The following is a 12,369-nucleotide window of genomic DNA, read 5'->3' as shown; positions in this document are numbered from 1 at the left end:
ATCCGCTCCCTGCTTCCATCTTATGTTGAAATGAAGTTGCATTGTCAGCCTTTCACTTATCGAGGTCTTTGAGGAGAGATGCCGGAATTTCTTCCGACGAGGCCATCATCGACACGCACCCGAACTGTACAGTCACAAAAACAAACAATTATGAAAATGCATGTAACAGCCAAAGAAAGCAGGGAGAGCGGATATCACCTTGCGCTCACTATACTTGCTCTTGATGGCCTTCAGATTTGAATACTGTCTGCCCAACTGCAAATCGTGTATCCTCAGGATGCAACTCCTGAGATCAGAGACCTTGTAGCCCGTTTTCTCTTGCAGCGTAAAGTTCTAGCAGACGTAAATGTCAGAACAAACACAAAGCCAAGCATAACGTAGATTCAATGATTCAGCAAGATTTGATTAATCTTACCCAAGGACAAATCTTTGGGCTGATTGTGAACCTGGCTAAGAACAGACAGGCAGCAGCAATAACTGATGGCAGGAACCTTATGCAGTCGTAGTCTAGCAAGCTCAATTCCGCGAGATAGCAACACATAAGCTCCAACCTTTTTGCACTTGCACACTGAAGTTTGAAGGGGGAAACATGTTATAAAAATAACATTAAGAGAGGCAAATGCTGAGGGCTCCAAAAATGTGCTTACATTGCCTCCACAACAAGATATTAAGAATCGCCTGCAATACATGTATCAATTGTTAGGCTTATGAAATTCTTTGTCCATTATGGCAGTAATCATGCTGCTACTTCCCATGTGATTTAAACATGGTAACTATTCCCTCCGGTCCAAAATTATTGTCGTGGTTTTAGTTCAAGGAATGAAGGAGTACTTGACATAGAGACGATAGTTGATAGGTATGTGCAAATTTAATGCAGAAATTTCAGATAGAGCACGTACAATAGAAAAGTTCTTACGGTGGGACTCCCCATCTGAAAGTTGAGATATTTCAGTATGTCAGCCTCCATCTTCACCACCTGCAGTGCATACAAATTACAAATTTATCTCCACCATTCACATCAGTGCTAGGAAATTTACCAAAAATAGCAAGTTCAGCAGAAGGTTACCTGCTGATTGGTGTATGTGCCGTCAGTAATGTCACTGAATTTGTCCAGCTTAGGAACATGAATCTCTTCGTACTTCCTACAGCATTAGATTTAGGCCGTTGTAAGTTGGCCAGTCATGGTAAGAGATGACAAAGAGAGGCAGAAAGGAGATAAGAGGAAAGTTTAGGCCCATACGCAGCAACAAACAATGAAGCGACACCAAGCAATTGCAGCTTGTCCCGGGTAACTACACTCGCCGCGAGGAAGGGGTCAATATATGAAACCGCAAGGTAAAGCGTGTCAGCCAGAAGATTGAACTCGTCAACCACATCCACCAACCAATCTACTAGGATACCCCTCATAGTGGCGCTGATGTCTTTCTGCATGGCCACCATATAGTCATCCCTCGGCCTCCTCAATTGTTCAACCTGTAATGTCACAAAATGCAACAAAATCACAAATAATGTCCCCATTTTTGTCGTGGTAGCACCGAGCTATATTTCATTGCATTCATCGTAATGCTAGTACCTTCAGACAATAAGGATGACATGTACGGTATAATTTTTTTCCCAAAGACTTGTTTTTCTGCTAGTGAAGGTGGAAAAGCACTAGAAATGTCCCAATCTAACAGTAAAAAATGATTGATTCACCCCCAACCCAATCCAATCCCCCAAATTCCAGAATGCACGACTGCTACAAGATAACGCCCCGAAATTCCAAAATGTGTGATGCCATTTATCACCTTGACATAGCAACAGGACCGAATCCCACCACCACACCACGAACTTCGCACCCCTAAATAAGCCGCCCTCTAAAATGACTCGGATTTGCGCACGCATTGTCAGACGAGAAGATGGATCGAGGAACCCTCACCTCCAGGGACCGCAGGTACCCGTCGATATCCGCGACGTACGGGCCAACGGACGCCTGCGCCGCCCCGGCGTCCGTCTGCCTCGAGGCCGCCGGGCGGGCGGCAATGGCGGAGCCCTCCCTCCTCCTCGCCTCCTCCTCCACCGCCGCGGCGGCCGCCTCCCTGGCCGCCGCGCGCGTCATCGGCTTCGACGGCGCCCCCGTCGGCGCCGCCGAGGCGTTGTTCGCGGTCGATGCGGCGGGGAGCTCGGCAAGGGCCCTGCGCTCCGTGCAGCGCGGCCTCTTGGGGGCCGGCGGCGCCGCGCTGGCGGTGTTCTCCTTCTCCTCCGCCGCCCCCTGCTGCTTCCGGCGACGGCCGCGTGGCTCCATTGCGTTGGGCGTCGAGTTTCGGGCTTCGATTGGCCGGGGGTTTGGGAGGGTTGAAGATGGAAGGAGGCGGCGGGTGCCCTTGGCTTTGAGAGAAGAGAAGGGTACGCGGTCCGGGTTTTCAAAACAGGCGTCGAGCGGGAGCTCAAATCAGAATGAGGAGAGAGATGCCTTTGCCTGGCACGAGGGAGGCGTTACGACTTACGAGTTACCGCCTGCCCAGCCTGTGATTGACTGGTTTCCATTTAAGATCGCTTCCCCCGTTTCTTTCCCGAAAATTGAGTGCGTCGCCGGGCACCGCGTGAGCGAACCGTTGGAGTTGGGAGAGATGGGTGGTGCGCTGCACGGAACGGGAGGCAGCGGAAGCCCTAGGGTGGAGGGGACGTGACAGACGAACGGTGTGTTTGTATGGTGGCCAAAATCCACCCTATCAACGTTTTGGTCTTCCGATCAAAAGAAGAAAAAAAGGTTTTGGTCCTGGCGCATGTCGAACACATTCCTCCTTCTCCCAGCATAGCAGCTGCCGCCGTCACCACTGCTTCCCTACACGCCGCCGCCTTGGTCCCCCCTCTTATTCCTCGTTCGAGGGCCTCGGTGGCGGCAAGAGAAGCGAGGACCCGTCTGTCTCGTTTTATTTTTCTTAGGTGTTTGTTTCCTCTGTGACATTGATGAGGTGGTGGCGATGTTGGCGTGTTGGAATAAGGTCTCTCTGGTCACTCCTAGCCTCGACGTCTGATTCGACGCTGGCGAAGAGACCGTGAGAGTTTGTGTCCTTAAATATGTTGGTTCCCTTTAAACATTGCCACTTTGTGTATCTTTCAAGGAGAGTTATTGGCTGGCTATTGGTGTACGATTTCAACATCTTCTTGCGTGTTGTTCTTTGGCTTGACCCGGTTTCTCAATGTTGGAAAACGTAGCATGCAATTTCAAAAAAATCCCTCCGCTCACGCAAGATCTATTTAGGAGATGCATAGCAACGAGAGGGGAAGAGTGTGTCTACGTACCCTCGTAGACCAAAAGCGGAAGCGTTTGATAACGTGGTTGATGTAGTCGAATTTCTTCTAGCTCCGACCGATCAGGTACCAAACGCACGACACCTCCGAGTTCTGCACACGTTCAGCTCGCTGACGTCCCTCGCCTTCTTGATCCAGCAAGACATCGAGGTACTAGATGAGTTTCGTCAGCACGACGGCGTGGTGACGATAATGGTGAAGTGATCATCGCAGGACTTCGCCTAAGCACTACGAAGATATAACCGATGGTGTAAACTGTGGAGGGGGGCGCCGCACACAGCTAGCCAATTGTCTGGTGTGTGCTACGCGCTGATACGTCTCAGTCGTATCTATAATTTCGATTGTTTCATGTCAATATTATACAACTTTCACATATTTTTGGTAACTTTTTATATGATTTATTGGACTAACCTATTGATCCAGTGCCCAGTGTCAGTTCCTATTTTCTGCATGTTTTTTGTATCGCGGAGTATCCATATCAAACGAAGTCCAAATGCAATAAATTTTTACGGAGAATTATTTTGGAATATATGTGATTTTGGGGAGTTCAAATCATCGCAAACGGAGGCCCACACAACCCACAAGACACCAGGGCGGGCCAGAGGCCCCTGGCGCGTGTTGGTGGGTTGTGCTTGTTGGGGAACATAGTAATTTCAAAAAAAATCCTATGCACACACATGATCATGGTGATGCATAGCAACGAGAGGGGAGAGTGTGTCCACGTACCCTCATAGACCGAAAGCGGAAGCATTAGCACAACGATGTTGATGTAGTCGTACGTCTTCACGATCCGACCGATCGAAGTATCGAACGGACGACACCTCCGAGTTCAGCACACGTTTAGCTTGATGACGTCCCACAAACTCCGATCTAGCAGAGCTTCACGGGGGAGTTTCGTCAGCACGACGGCGTGATGATGATGTTACCGATGCAGGGCTTCGCCTAAGCACTGCTACGATATGATCGAGGTGGATTATGGTGGAGGGGGGCACCACACACGGCAGGGAGAGATCAACAGATCAACTTGTGTGTCTAGAGGTGCCCCCTACCCCCGTATATAAAGGAGCAAGGGGGGAGGCCGGCCGGCCCCTGTAGGCACGCCAGGAGGAGTCCTACTAGGGGGGAAAGGAAGGGGGAGAGGGAGAAGGAAAGGGGGGCGCCCCCCCTCTCCTAGTCCAATTCAGACCAGAGGGGGAGGGCGCGCGACCTGCCCTAGGCCAGCCCTCTCTCTCCACTAAGTCCCATAAGGCCCACTATTTCTCTCGGGGGGTTCCGGTAACCCTCCAACACTCCGGTTTTCTACGAAACTACCCAGAACACTTCCGGTGTCCGAATATAGTCGTCCAATATATCGATCTTTACGTCTCAATCATTTCGAGACTCCTCGTCATGTCCGTGATCATATCCGGGACTCCGAACTACCTTCGGTACATCAAAACACAAAAACTCATAATACCGATCGTCACCGAACTTTAAGCGTGCGGACCCTACGGGTTCGAGAACTATGTAGACATGACCGAGACACGTCTCCGGTCAATAACCAATAGCGGAACCTGGATGTTGATATTGGCTCCCACATATTCTACGAAGATCTTTATCGGTCAAACCGCATAACAACATACGTTGTTCCCTTTGTCATCGGTATGTTACTTGTCCGAGATTCCATCGTCGGTATCTCAATACCTAGTTCAATCTCGTTATTGGCAAGTCTCTTTACTCGTTTCGCAATACATCATCCTGCAACTAACTCATTAGTTACAATGCTTGCAAGGCTTATAGTGATGTGCATTACCGAGTGGGCCCAGAGATACCTCTCCGACAATCGGAGTGACAAATCCTAATCTCGATCTATGCCAACTCAACAAGTACCATTGGAGACACCTGTAGAGCACCTTTATAATCACCCAGTTACGTTGTGAGATTTGTTAGCACACAGAGTGTTCCTCCGGTATTCGGGAGTTGCATAATCTCATAGTCATAGGAACATGTATAAGTCATGAAGAAAGCAGTAGCAACAAACTAAACAATCATCGTGCTAAGCTAACGGAATGGCTTAAGTCAATCACATCATTCTCTAATAATGTGATCCCGTTAATCAAATGACAACTCATGTCTATGGCTAGGAAACTTAACCATCTTTGATTCAACGAGCTAGTGAAGTAGAGACATACTAGTGACACTTTGTTTGTCTATGTATTCACACATGTACTAAGTTTCCGGTTAATACAATTCTAGCATGAATAATAAACATTTATCATGATATAAGGAAATAAATAATAACTTTATTATTGCCTCTAGGGCATATTTCCTTCAGTCTCCCACTTGCACTAGAGTCAATAATCTAATTCACATCGTCATGTGATTTAACACCAATAGTTCACATCTTTATGTGATTAGTTCACATCTCCATGTGACTAACACCCAAAGGGTTTACTAGAGTCAATAATCTAGTTCACGTCGCTATGTGATTAACACCCAAAGAGTGATCATGTTTTGCTTGTGAGAGAAATTTAGTCTACGGGTCTGCAACATTCAGATCCGTATGTATTTCACAAATTTCTATGTATACAATGCTCTGCATGGAGCTACTCTAGCTAATTGCTGCCACTTTCAATATGTATCCAGATTGAGACTTAGAGTCATCTAGATCGATGTAAAAAGCTTGCATCGACGTAACTCTTTACAACAAACTCTTTTATCACCTCCATAACCGAGAAATATTTCCTTAGTCTTCCAAGGATAATTTTGACCGCTGTCCAGTGATCTACTCCTAGATCACTATTGTACTCCCTTGCCAGATTCATGCTAAGATATACAATAGGATTGATACACAGCATAGCATACTTTATAGAACCTATGACTGAGGCATAGGGAATGACTTTTCATTCTCTTTCTATTTTCTGCCGTGGTCGGGTTTTGAGTCTTCACTCAACTTCACACCTTACAACACAGGAAAGAACACCTTCTTTGACTTTTCCATTTTGAACTACTTCAAAATCTTGTCAAGGTATGTACTCATTGAAAAAACTTATCAAGCATCTTGATCTATCTCTATAGATCTTGACACTCAATGTGTAAGTAGCTTCATCGAGGTCTTTCTTTGAAAAACTCTTTTCAAACACTCCTTTATGCTTTCTAGAAAATTCTACATTATTTAGATCAACAATATGTCATTCACATATACTTATTAGAAATTTGTAGTGCTCCCACTCACTTTCTTGTAAATGCAGGCTTCACCGCAAGTCTGTATAAAACCATATGCTTTGATCACTTTATCAAAGCATATATTCCAACTCTGAGACGCTTGCACCAGTCCATAGATGGATATCTTGCTCACTTTGTTAGCACCTTTAGGATCGACAAAACCTTCTGGTTGCATCATATACAACTCTTCTTTAAGAAATCCATTAAGGAATACAGTTTTGACATCCATTTGCCAGATTTCATAAAATGCGGCAACTGCTAACATGATTCGGATAGACTTTTAAGCATCGATACGAGTGAGAAAATCTCATCGTAGTCAACACCTTGAACTTGTCAAAAACATTTTGCGACAATTCGAGCTTTGTAGATAGTAACACTATTATCAGCGTCCGTCTTCCTCTTGAAGATCCATTTATTCTTCACGACTCACCGATCATTGTGCAAGTCAATCAAAGTCCATACTTTGTTCTTATACATGGATCCCATGTCAGATTTCATGGCCTCAAACCATTTCACGGAATCTGGGCTCATCATCGATTCCTCATAGTTCGTAGGTTCGTCATGGTCTAGTAACATGACTTCCAGAAAGGATTACCGTACCACTCTGGTGCGGACCATACTCTGGTTGTCCTATGAGGTTCGGTAGCAACTTGATCTGAAGTTTCATGATCATCATCATTAGCTTCCTCACTAACTGGTGTAGAGATCACTAGAACTGATTTTTGTGATGAGCTACTTTCCAATTTGGGAGAAGGTGCAATTACCTCATCAAGTTCTACATTCCTCCCACTCACTTCTTTGGAGAGAAACTCCTTCTCTAGAAAGGACCATTCTTAGCAACGAATGTCTTGCCTTCGGATCTGTGATAGAAGGTGTACCCAACTGTCTCCTTTGGGTATCCTATGAAGACACATTTCTCCGATTTGGGTTTGAGCTTATCAGGATGAAACTTTTTCACATAAGCATCGCAACCCCAAACTTTAAGAAACGACAACTTTGGTTTCTTGCCAAACCACAGTTCATATGGTGTCGTCTCAACGGATTTAGATGGTGCCCTATTTAACGTGAATGCAGCTGTCTCTAATGCATAACCCCAAAACGATAGTGGTAAATCAGTAAGAGACATCATAGATCGCACCATATCTAGTAAAGTGCGATTACGACGTTCGGACACACCATTATGCTGTGGTGTTCCAGGTGGCGTGAGTTGCGAAACTATTCCGCATTGTTTCAAATGAAGACCAAACTCGTAACTCAAATATTCTCCTCCACGATCAGATCGTAGAAACTTTATTTTCTTGTTACGATGATTTTCCACTTCACTCTAAAATTCTTTGAACTTCTCAAAAATGTTTCAGACTTATGTTTCATCAAGTAGATATACCCATATCTGCTCAAATCATCTATGAAGGTTAGAAAACAATAATATCCGCCGCGAGCCTCAACACTCATCGGACTGCATACATCAGTATGTATTATTTCCAATAAGTCAGTTGCTCGTTCCATTGTTCCGAAGAACAAAGTCTTAGTCATCTTGCCCATGAGGCATGGTTCACAAGAATCAAGTGATTCATAATCAAGTGATTCCAAAATTCCATCAGCATGGAGTTTCTTCATGCGCTTTACACCAATATGACCTAAACGGCAGTGCCACAAATAAGTTGCACTATCATTATTATTTTTTCATCTTTTGGCTTCAATATTATAAATATGTGTAGCACTACGATCGAGATTCAATAAATCATTCACCTTGGGTGTATGACCACAGAAGGTTTTATTCATGTAAACAGAATAACAATTATTCTTTGACTTGAATGAATAACCGTATTGCAATAAACATGATCCAATCATATTATGCTCAATGCAAACACCAAATAACATTTATTTTAGGTTCAACACTAATCCCGAATGTAAAGGGAGTGTGCGATGGTGATCTTATCAACCTTGGAATTACTTCCAACACACATCGCCACCTCGTCCTCAACTAGTCTTCGTTTATTTTGCAACTCCCTTTTCGAGTTACTACTCTTAGCAACTGAACTAGTATCAAATACCGAGGAGTTTGCTATAAACACTAGTGAAGTACACATCAATAACATGTATATCAAATATACCTTTGTTCACTTTGCCAACCTTCTTATCCACCAAGTATCTAGGGCAGTTCCACTTCCAGTGACCATTTCCTTTGCAGTAGAAGCACTCAGTTTCAGGCTTGGGTCTAGCTTTGCGCTTCTTCATGGGAGTGGCAACTTGCTTGCCATTATTCTTGAAGTTCCCTTTCTTTCCCTTTGCCCTTTTACTTGAAACTAGTGGTCTTGTCAACCATCAACACTTGATGCTATTTCTTGATTTCTACCTTCGCCGATTTCAGCATCGCGAAGAGCTTGGGAATTACTTTCTTTATCCCTTGCATATTATAGTTCATCACTAAGTTCTAGTAACTTGGTGATAGTGACTAGAGAACTTTGTCAATTACTATCTTATCTGGAAGATTAACTCCCATTTGATTCAAGCAATTGTAGTACCTAGACAATCTGAGCACATGCTCACTAGTTGAGCTATTCTCCTCCATCTTGTAGGCAAAGTACCATCAGAGGTCTTCTACCTCTCGATACGGGCATGAGTATGAAATACCAATTTCAACTCTTAGAACATCTTATATGCTATGTGGCGTTCAAAACGTTTTTGAAGTCCTGGTTCTAAGCCGTAAAGCATGGTGCACTAAACTATCAAGTAGTCATCATACCGAGCTTTACCAAAACGTTCATAACGTCTGTATCTGCTCCTACAATAGGTCCGTCACCTAGCGGTGCATCAAGGACACAATTCTTCTGTGCAGCAATGAGGATAATCCTCAGATCACGGAACTAGTCCGCATCATTGCTACTATCATTTTTCAACATAGTTTTTCTCTAGGAACATATCAAAAATAAACGGGGAGCTACATCGCGAGATATTGATCTACAACATAGTTATGCAAATACTATCAGGACTAAGTTCATGATAAATTAAAGTTCAATTAATCATATTACTTAAGAACTCCCACTTAGATAGACATATCTCTAGTCATCTAAATGATCACGTGATCCAAATCAACTAAACCATGTCCGGTCATCACGTGAGATGGAGTAGTTTTCAATGGTGAACATCACTATGTTGACCATATCTACTATATGATTCACGCTCGACCTTTCGGTCTCCAGTGTTCCGAGGCCATATCTGCATATGCTAGGCTCGTCAAGTTTAACCCAAGTATTCTGCGTGTGCAAAACTGGCTTGCACCCATTGTATGTGAACGTAGAGCTTATCACACCCGATCATCACGTGGAGTCTCAGCATGAAGAACTGTCGCGCATACTCAGGGAGAACACTTATACCTTGAAATTTAGAGAGAGATCATCTTATAATGCTACCGCCGAACTAAGTAAAATAAGATGCATAAAGGATAAACATCATATGCAATCAATATAAGTGATATGATATGGCCATCATCATCTTGTGCTTGTGATCTCCATCTCCAAAGCACCGTCATGATCACCATCGTCACCGGCGCGACACCTTGATCTCCATCCTAGCATCGTTGTCGTCTCGCCAAATATTGCTTCTACGACTATCGCTACCGCTTAGTGATAAAGTGAAGCCATTACAGGGCGATTGCATTGCATACAATAAAGCGACAACCATATGGCTCCTGTTAGTTGCCGATAACTCGGTTACAAAACATGATCATCTCATATAATAAAATATAGCATCATGTCTTGACCATATCACATCACAACATGCCCTGCAAAAACAAGTTAGACGTCCTCTACTTTGTTGTTGCAAGTTTTACATAGCTGCTACGGGCTGAGCAAGAACCGTTCTTACCTACGCATCAAAACCACAACGATAGTTTGTCAAGTTAGTGATGTTTTAACCTTCTCAAGGACCGGGCATAGCCACACTCGATTCAACTAAAGTTGGAAAAACTGACACCCACCAGCCACCTGTGTGCAAAGCACGTCGGTAGAACCAGTCTCGCGTAAGCTTACGCGTATGTCGGTCCGGGCCGCTTCATCCAACAATACCGCCGAACTGAAGTGTGACATGCTGGTAAGCAGTATGACTTGTATCGTCCACAACTCACTTGTGTTCTACTCGTGCATATAACATCTATGCATAAATCAGGCTCGGATGCCACTGTTGGGGAACGTAGTAATTTCAAAAAAAAATCCTACGCACATGGATAACCCACAAGTATAGGGGATCGCAACAATTTTCGATAAGTAAGAGTGTCGAACCCAACGAGGAGCTAAAGGCAGAACAAATATTCCCTCAAGTTCTATCGACCACCGATACAACTCTACGCACGCTTGATGTTCGCTTTACCTAGAACAAGTATGAAACTAGAAGTACTTTATAGGTGTTGTTGGATATGTTCACAAGATAATAAAGAGCATGTAAATAAAAGCTAGGGGCTGTTTAGATAAAGACACAACTAAATTAGTTTTAGTAAAGAGCTTTTTGTTACGAGAAAGTTATTTGTCCCTAGGCAATCGATAACTAGACCGGTAATCATTATTGCAATTTTATATGAGGGAGAGGCATAAGGTAACATACTTTCTCTACTCGGATCATATGCACTTATGATTGGAACTCTAGCAAGCATCCGCAACTACTAAAGATCATTAAGGTAAAACCCAACCATATCATTAAAGCATCAAGTCCTCTTTATCCCATACGCAACAACCCCTTACTCGGGTTTGTGTTTCAGTCACTCACGCAACCCACTATAAGCGAATCATGAACGTACTGCAACACCCTGCAGCGGGGATCCCTCATGCTTGCGCTACACGGAGAGCATCATAGGACAGCACCAATAATAAAACATGCAACTCAAACCAATCTTGATCATCAAATAGCCCATAGGACAAAATGGATCTACTCAAACATCATAGGATAGCCATACATCATTGGGAAATAATATATAGCGTTGAGCACCGTGTTTAAGTAGAGATTACAGCGAGTAAGAGAGAGGTTACACCGCTGCATAGAGGGGGGAAGAGTTGGTGATGATGGTGGTGAAGTTGTTGGTGAAGATTAGGGTGATGATGATGGCCCCCAGTGGCACTCCGGTGCCACCGGAAGCGAGGGGGAGAGAGCCCCCCTCCTTCTTCTTCTTCCTTGACCTCCTTGCTACCTCTTGAGCACTGCGTTGGTTTTCCCCGAAGAGGAAGGGATGATGCAGCAAAGTAGCGTAAGTTTTCCCTCAATTTTTGAGAACCAAGGTATCAATCCAGTAGGAGGCTACACGCGAGTCCCTCGTACCTGCACAAAACAAATAAATCCTCGCAACCAACGCGAATAGGGGCTGTCAATCCCTACATGGCCACTTACGAGAGTGAGATCTGATAGATATGATAAGATAATATTTTTGATACTTTTGTGATGAAGATGCAAAGTAAAATAAAGGCAAAGTAAAAAAGCAAAGGAAATAACTAAGTAGTAGGAGATTAATATGATAAAGATAGACCCCGGGGCCATAGGTTTCACTAGTGGCTTCTCTCGAGAGCATAAGTATTCTACGGTGGATGAACAAATTACTGTTGAGCAATTGACAGAATTGAGCATAGTTATGAGAATATCTAGGTATGATCATGTATATAGGCATCACGTCCGAGACAAGTAGACCGACTCCTGCCTGCATCTACTACTATTACTCCACTCATCGACAGCTATCCAGCATGCATCTAGAGTATTAAGTTAAAAACAGAGTAACGCCTTAAGCAAGATGACATGATGTAGAGGGATAGACTCATGCAATATGATGAAAACCCCATCTTGTTATCCTCGATGGCAACAATACAATACATGCCTTGCTGCCCTTACTGT

The 12,369-nt window shown here is 44.1% G+C and overlaps 1 protein-coding gene across 2 annotated transcripts; it reads right to left on the bottom strand.

Moving 5' to 3' along the window:
• Nucleotides 1-8: 8 nt before the first annotated feature.
• Nucleotides 9-2,477, bottom strand: LOC119284865 (cyclin-A3-2-like). Of its 2 annotated transcripts, XM_037564032.1 has the most exons (9): nt 1,919-2,477; nt 1,401-1,473; nt 1,241-1,292; nt 1,067-1,142; nt 900-976; nt 648-678; nt 416-568; nt 199-333; nt 9-124 (listed from the first exon to the last, which is right to left on the bottom strand). In XM_037564032.1, exons 1-9 carry the CDS (start codon nt 2,282-2,284, stop codon nt 53-55), a joined length of 1,035 nt encoding a protein of 344 aa, XP_037419929.1. In that variant the 5' UTR covers nt 2,285-2,477; the 3' UTR covers nt 9-52. The 2 variants fall into 2 exon arrangements, with proteins under 2 accessions (XP_037419929.1, XP_037419928.1); XM_037564031.1 differs by having other exon boundaries at nt 1,241-1,473; nt 1,919-2,473.
• Between the last annotated feature and the right edge of the window lie 9,892 nt (nt 2,478-12,369).

This window comes from Triticum dicoccoides, chromosome 4A (genome assembly GCF_002162155.2).
Source record: "Triticum dicoccoides isolate Atlit2015 ecotype Zavitan chromosome 4A, WEW_v2.0, whole genome shotgun sequence".
NCBI lineage: Eukaryota > Viridiplantae > Streptophyta > Magnoliopsida > Poales > Poaceae > Triticum > Triticum dicoccoides.
Note: the sequence above shows the minus strand (reverse complement) of the source record. Positions and strands in the feature narration are given on the sequence as shown.

Coding starts and splice junctions, on each gene's coding strand:
- LOC119284865 (XM_037564031.1), bottom strand. CDS start 2,284: ATGGAGCCACGCGGCCGTCGCCGGAAGCAGCAGGGGGCGGCGGAGGAG. Junction 679..899: donor ACCGTAAGAACTTTTCTATT/GTACGTGCTCTA, acceptor CATGTATTGCAG/GCGATTCTTAATATCTTGTT. Junction 569..647: donor TATCTTGTTGTGGAGGCAAT/GTAAGCACATTT, acceptor TTCAAACTTCAG/TGTGCAAGTGCAAAAAGGTT.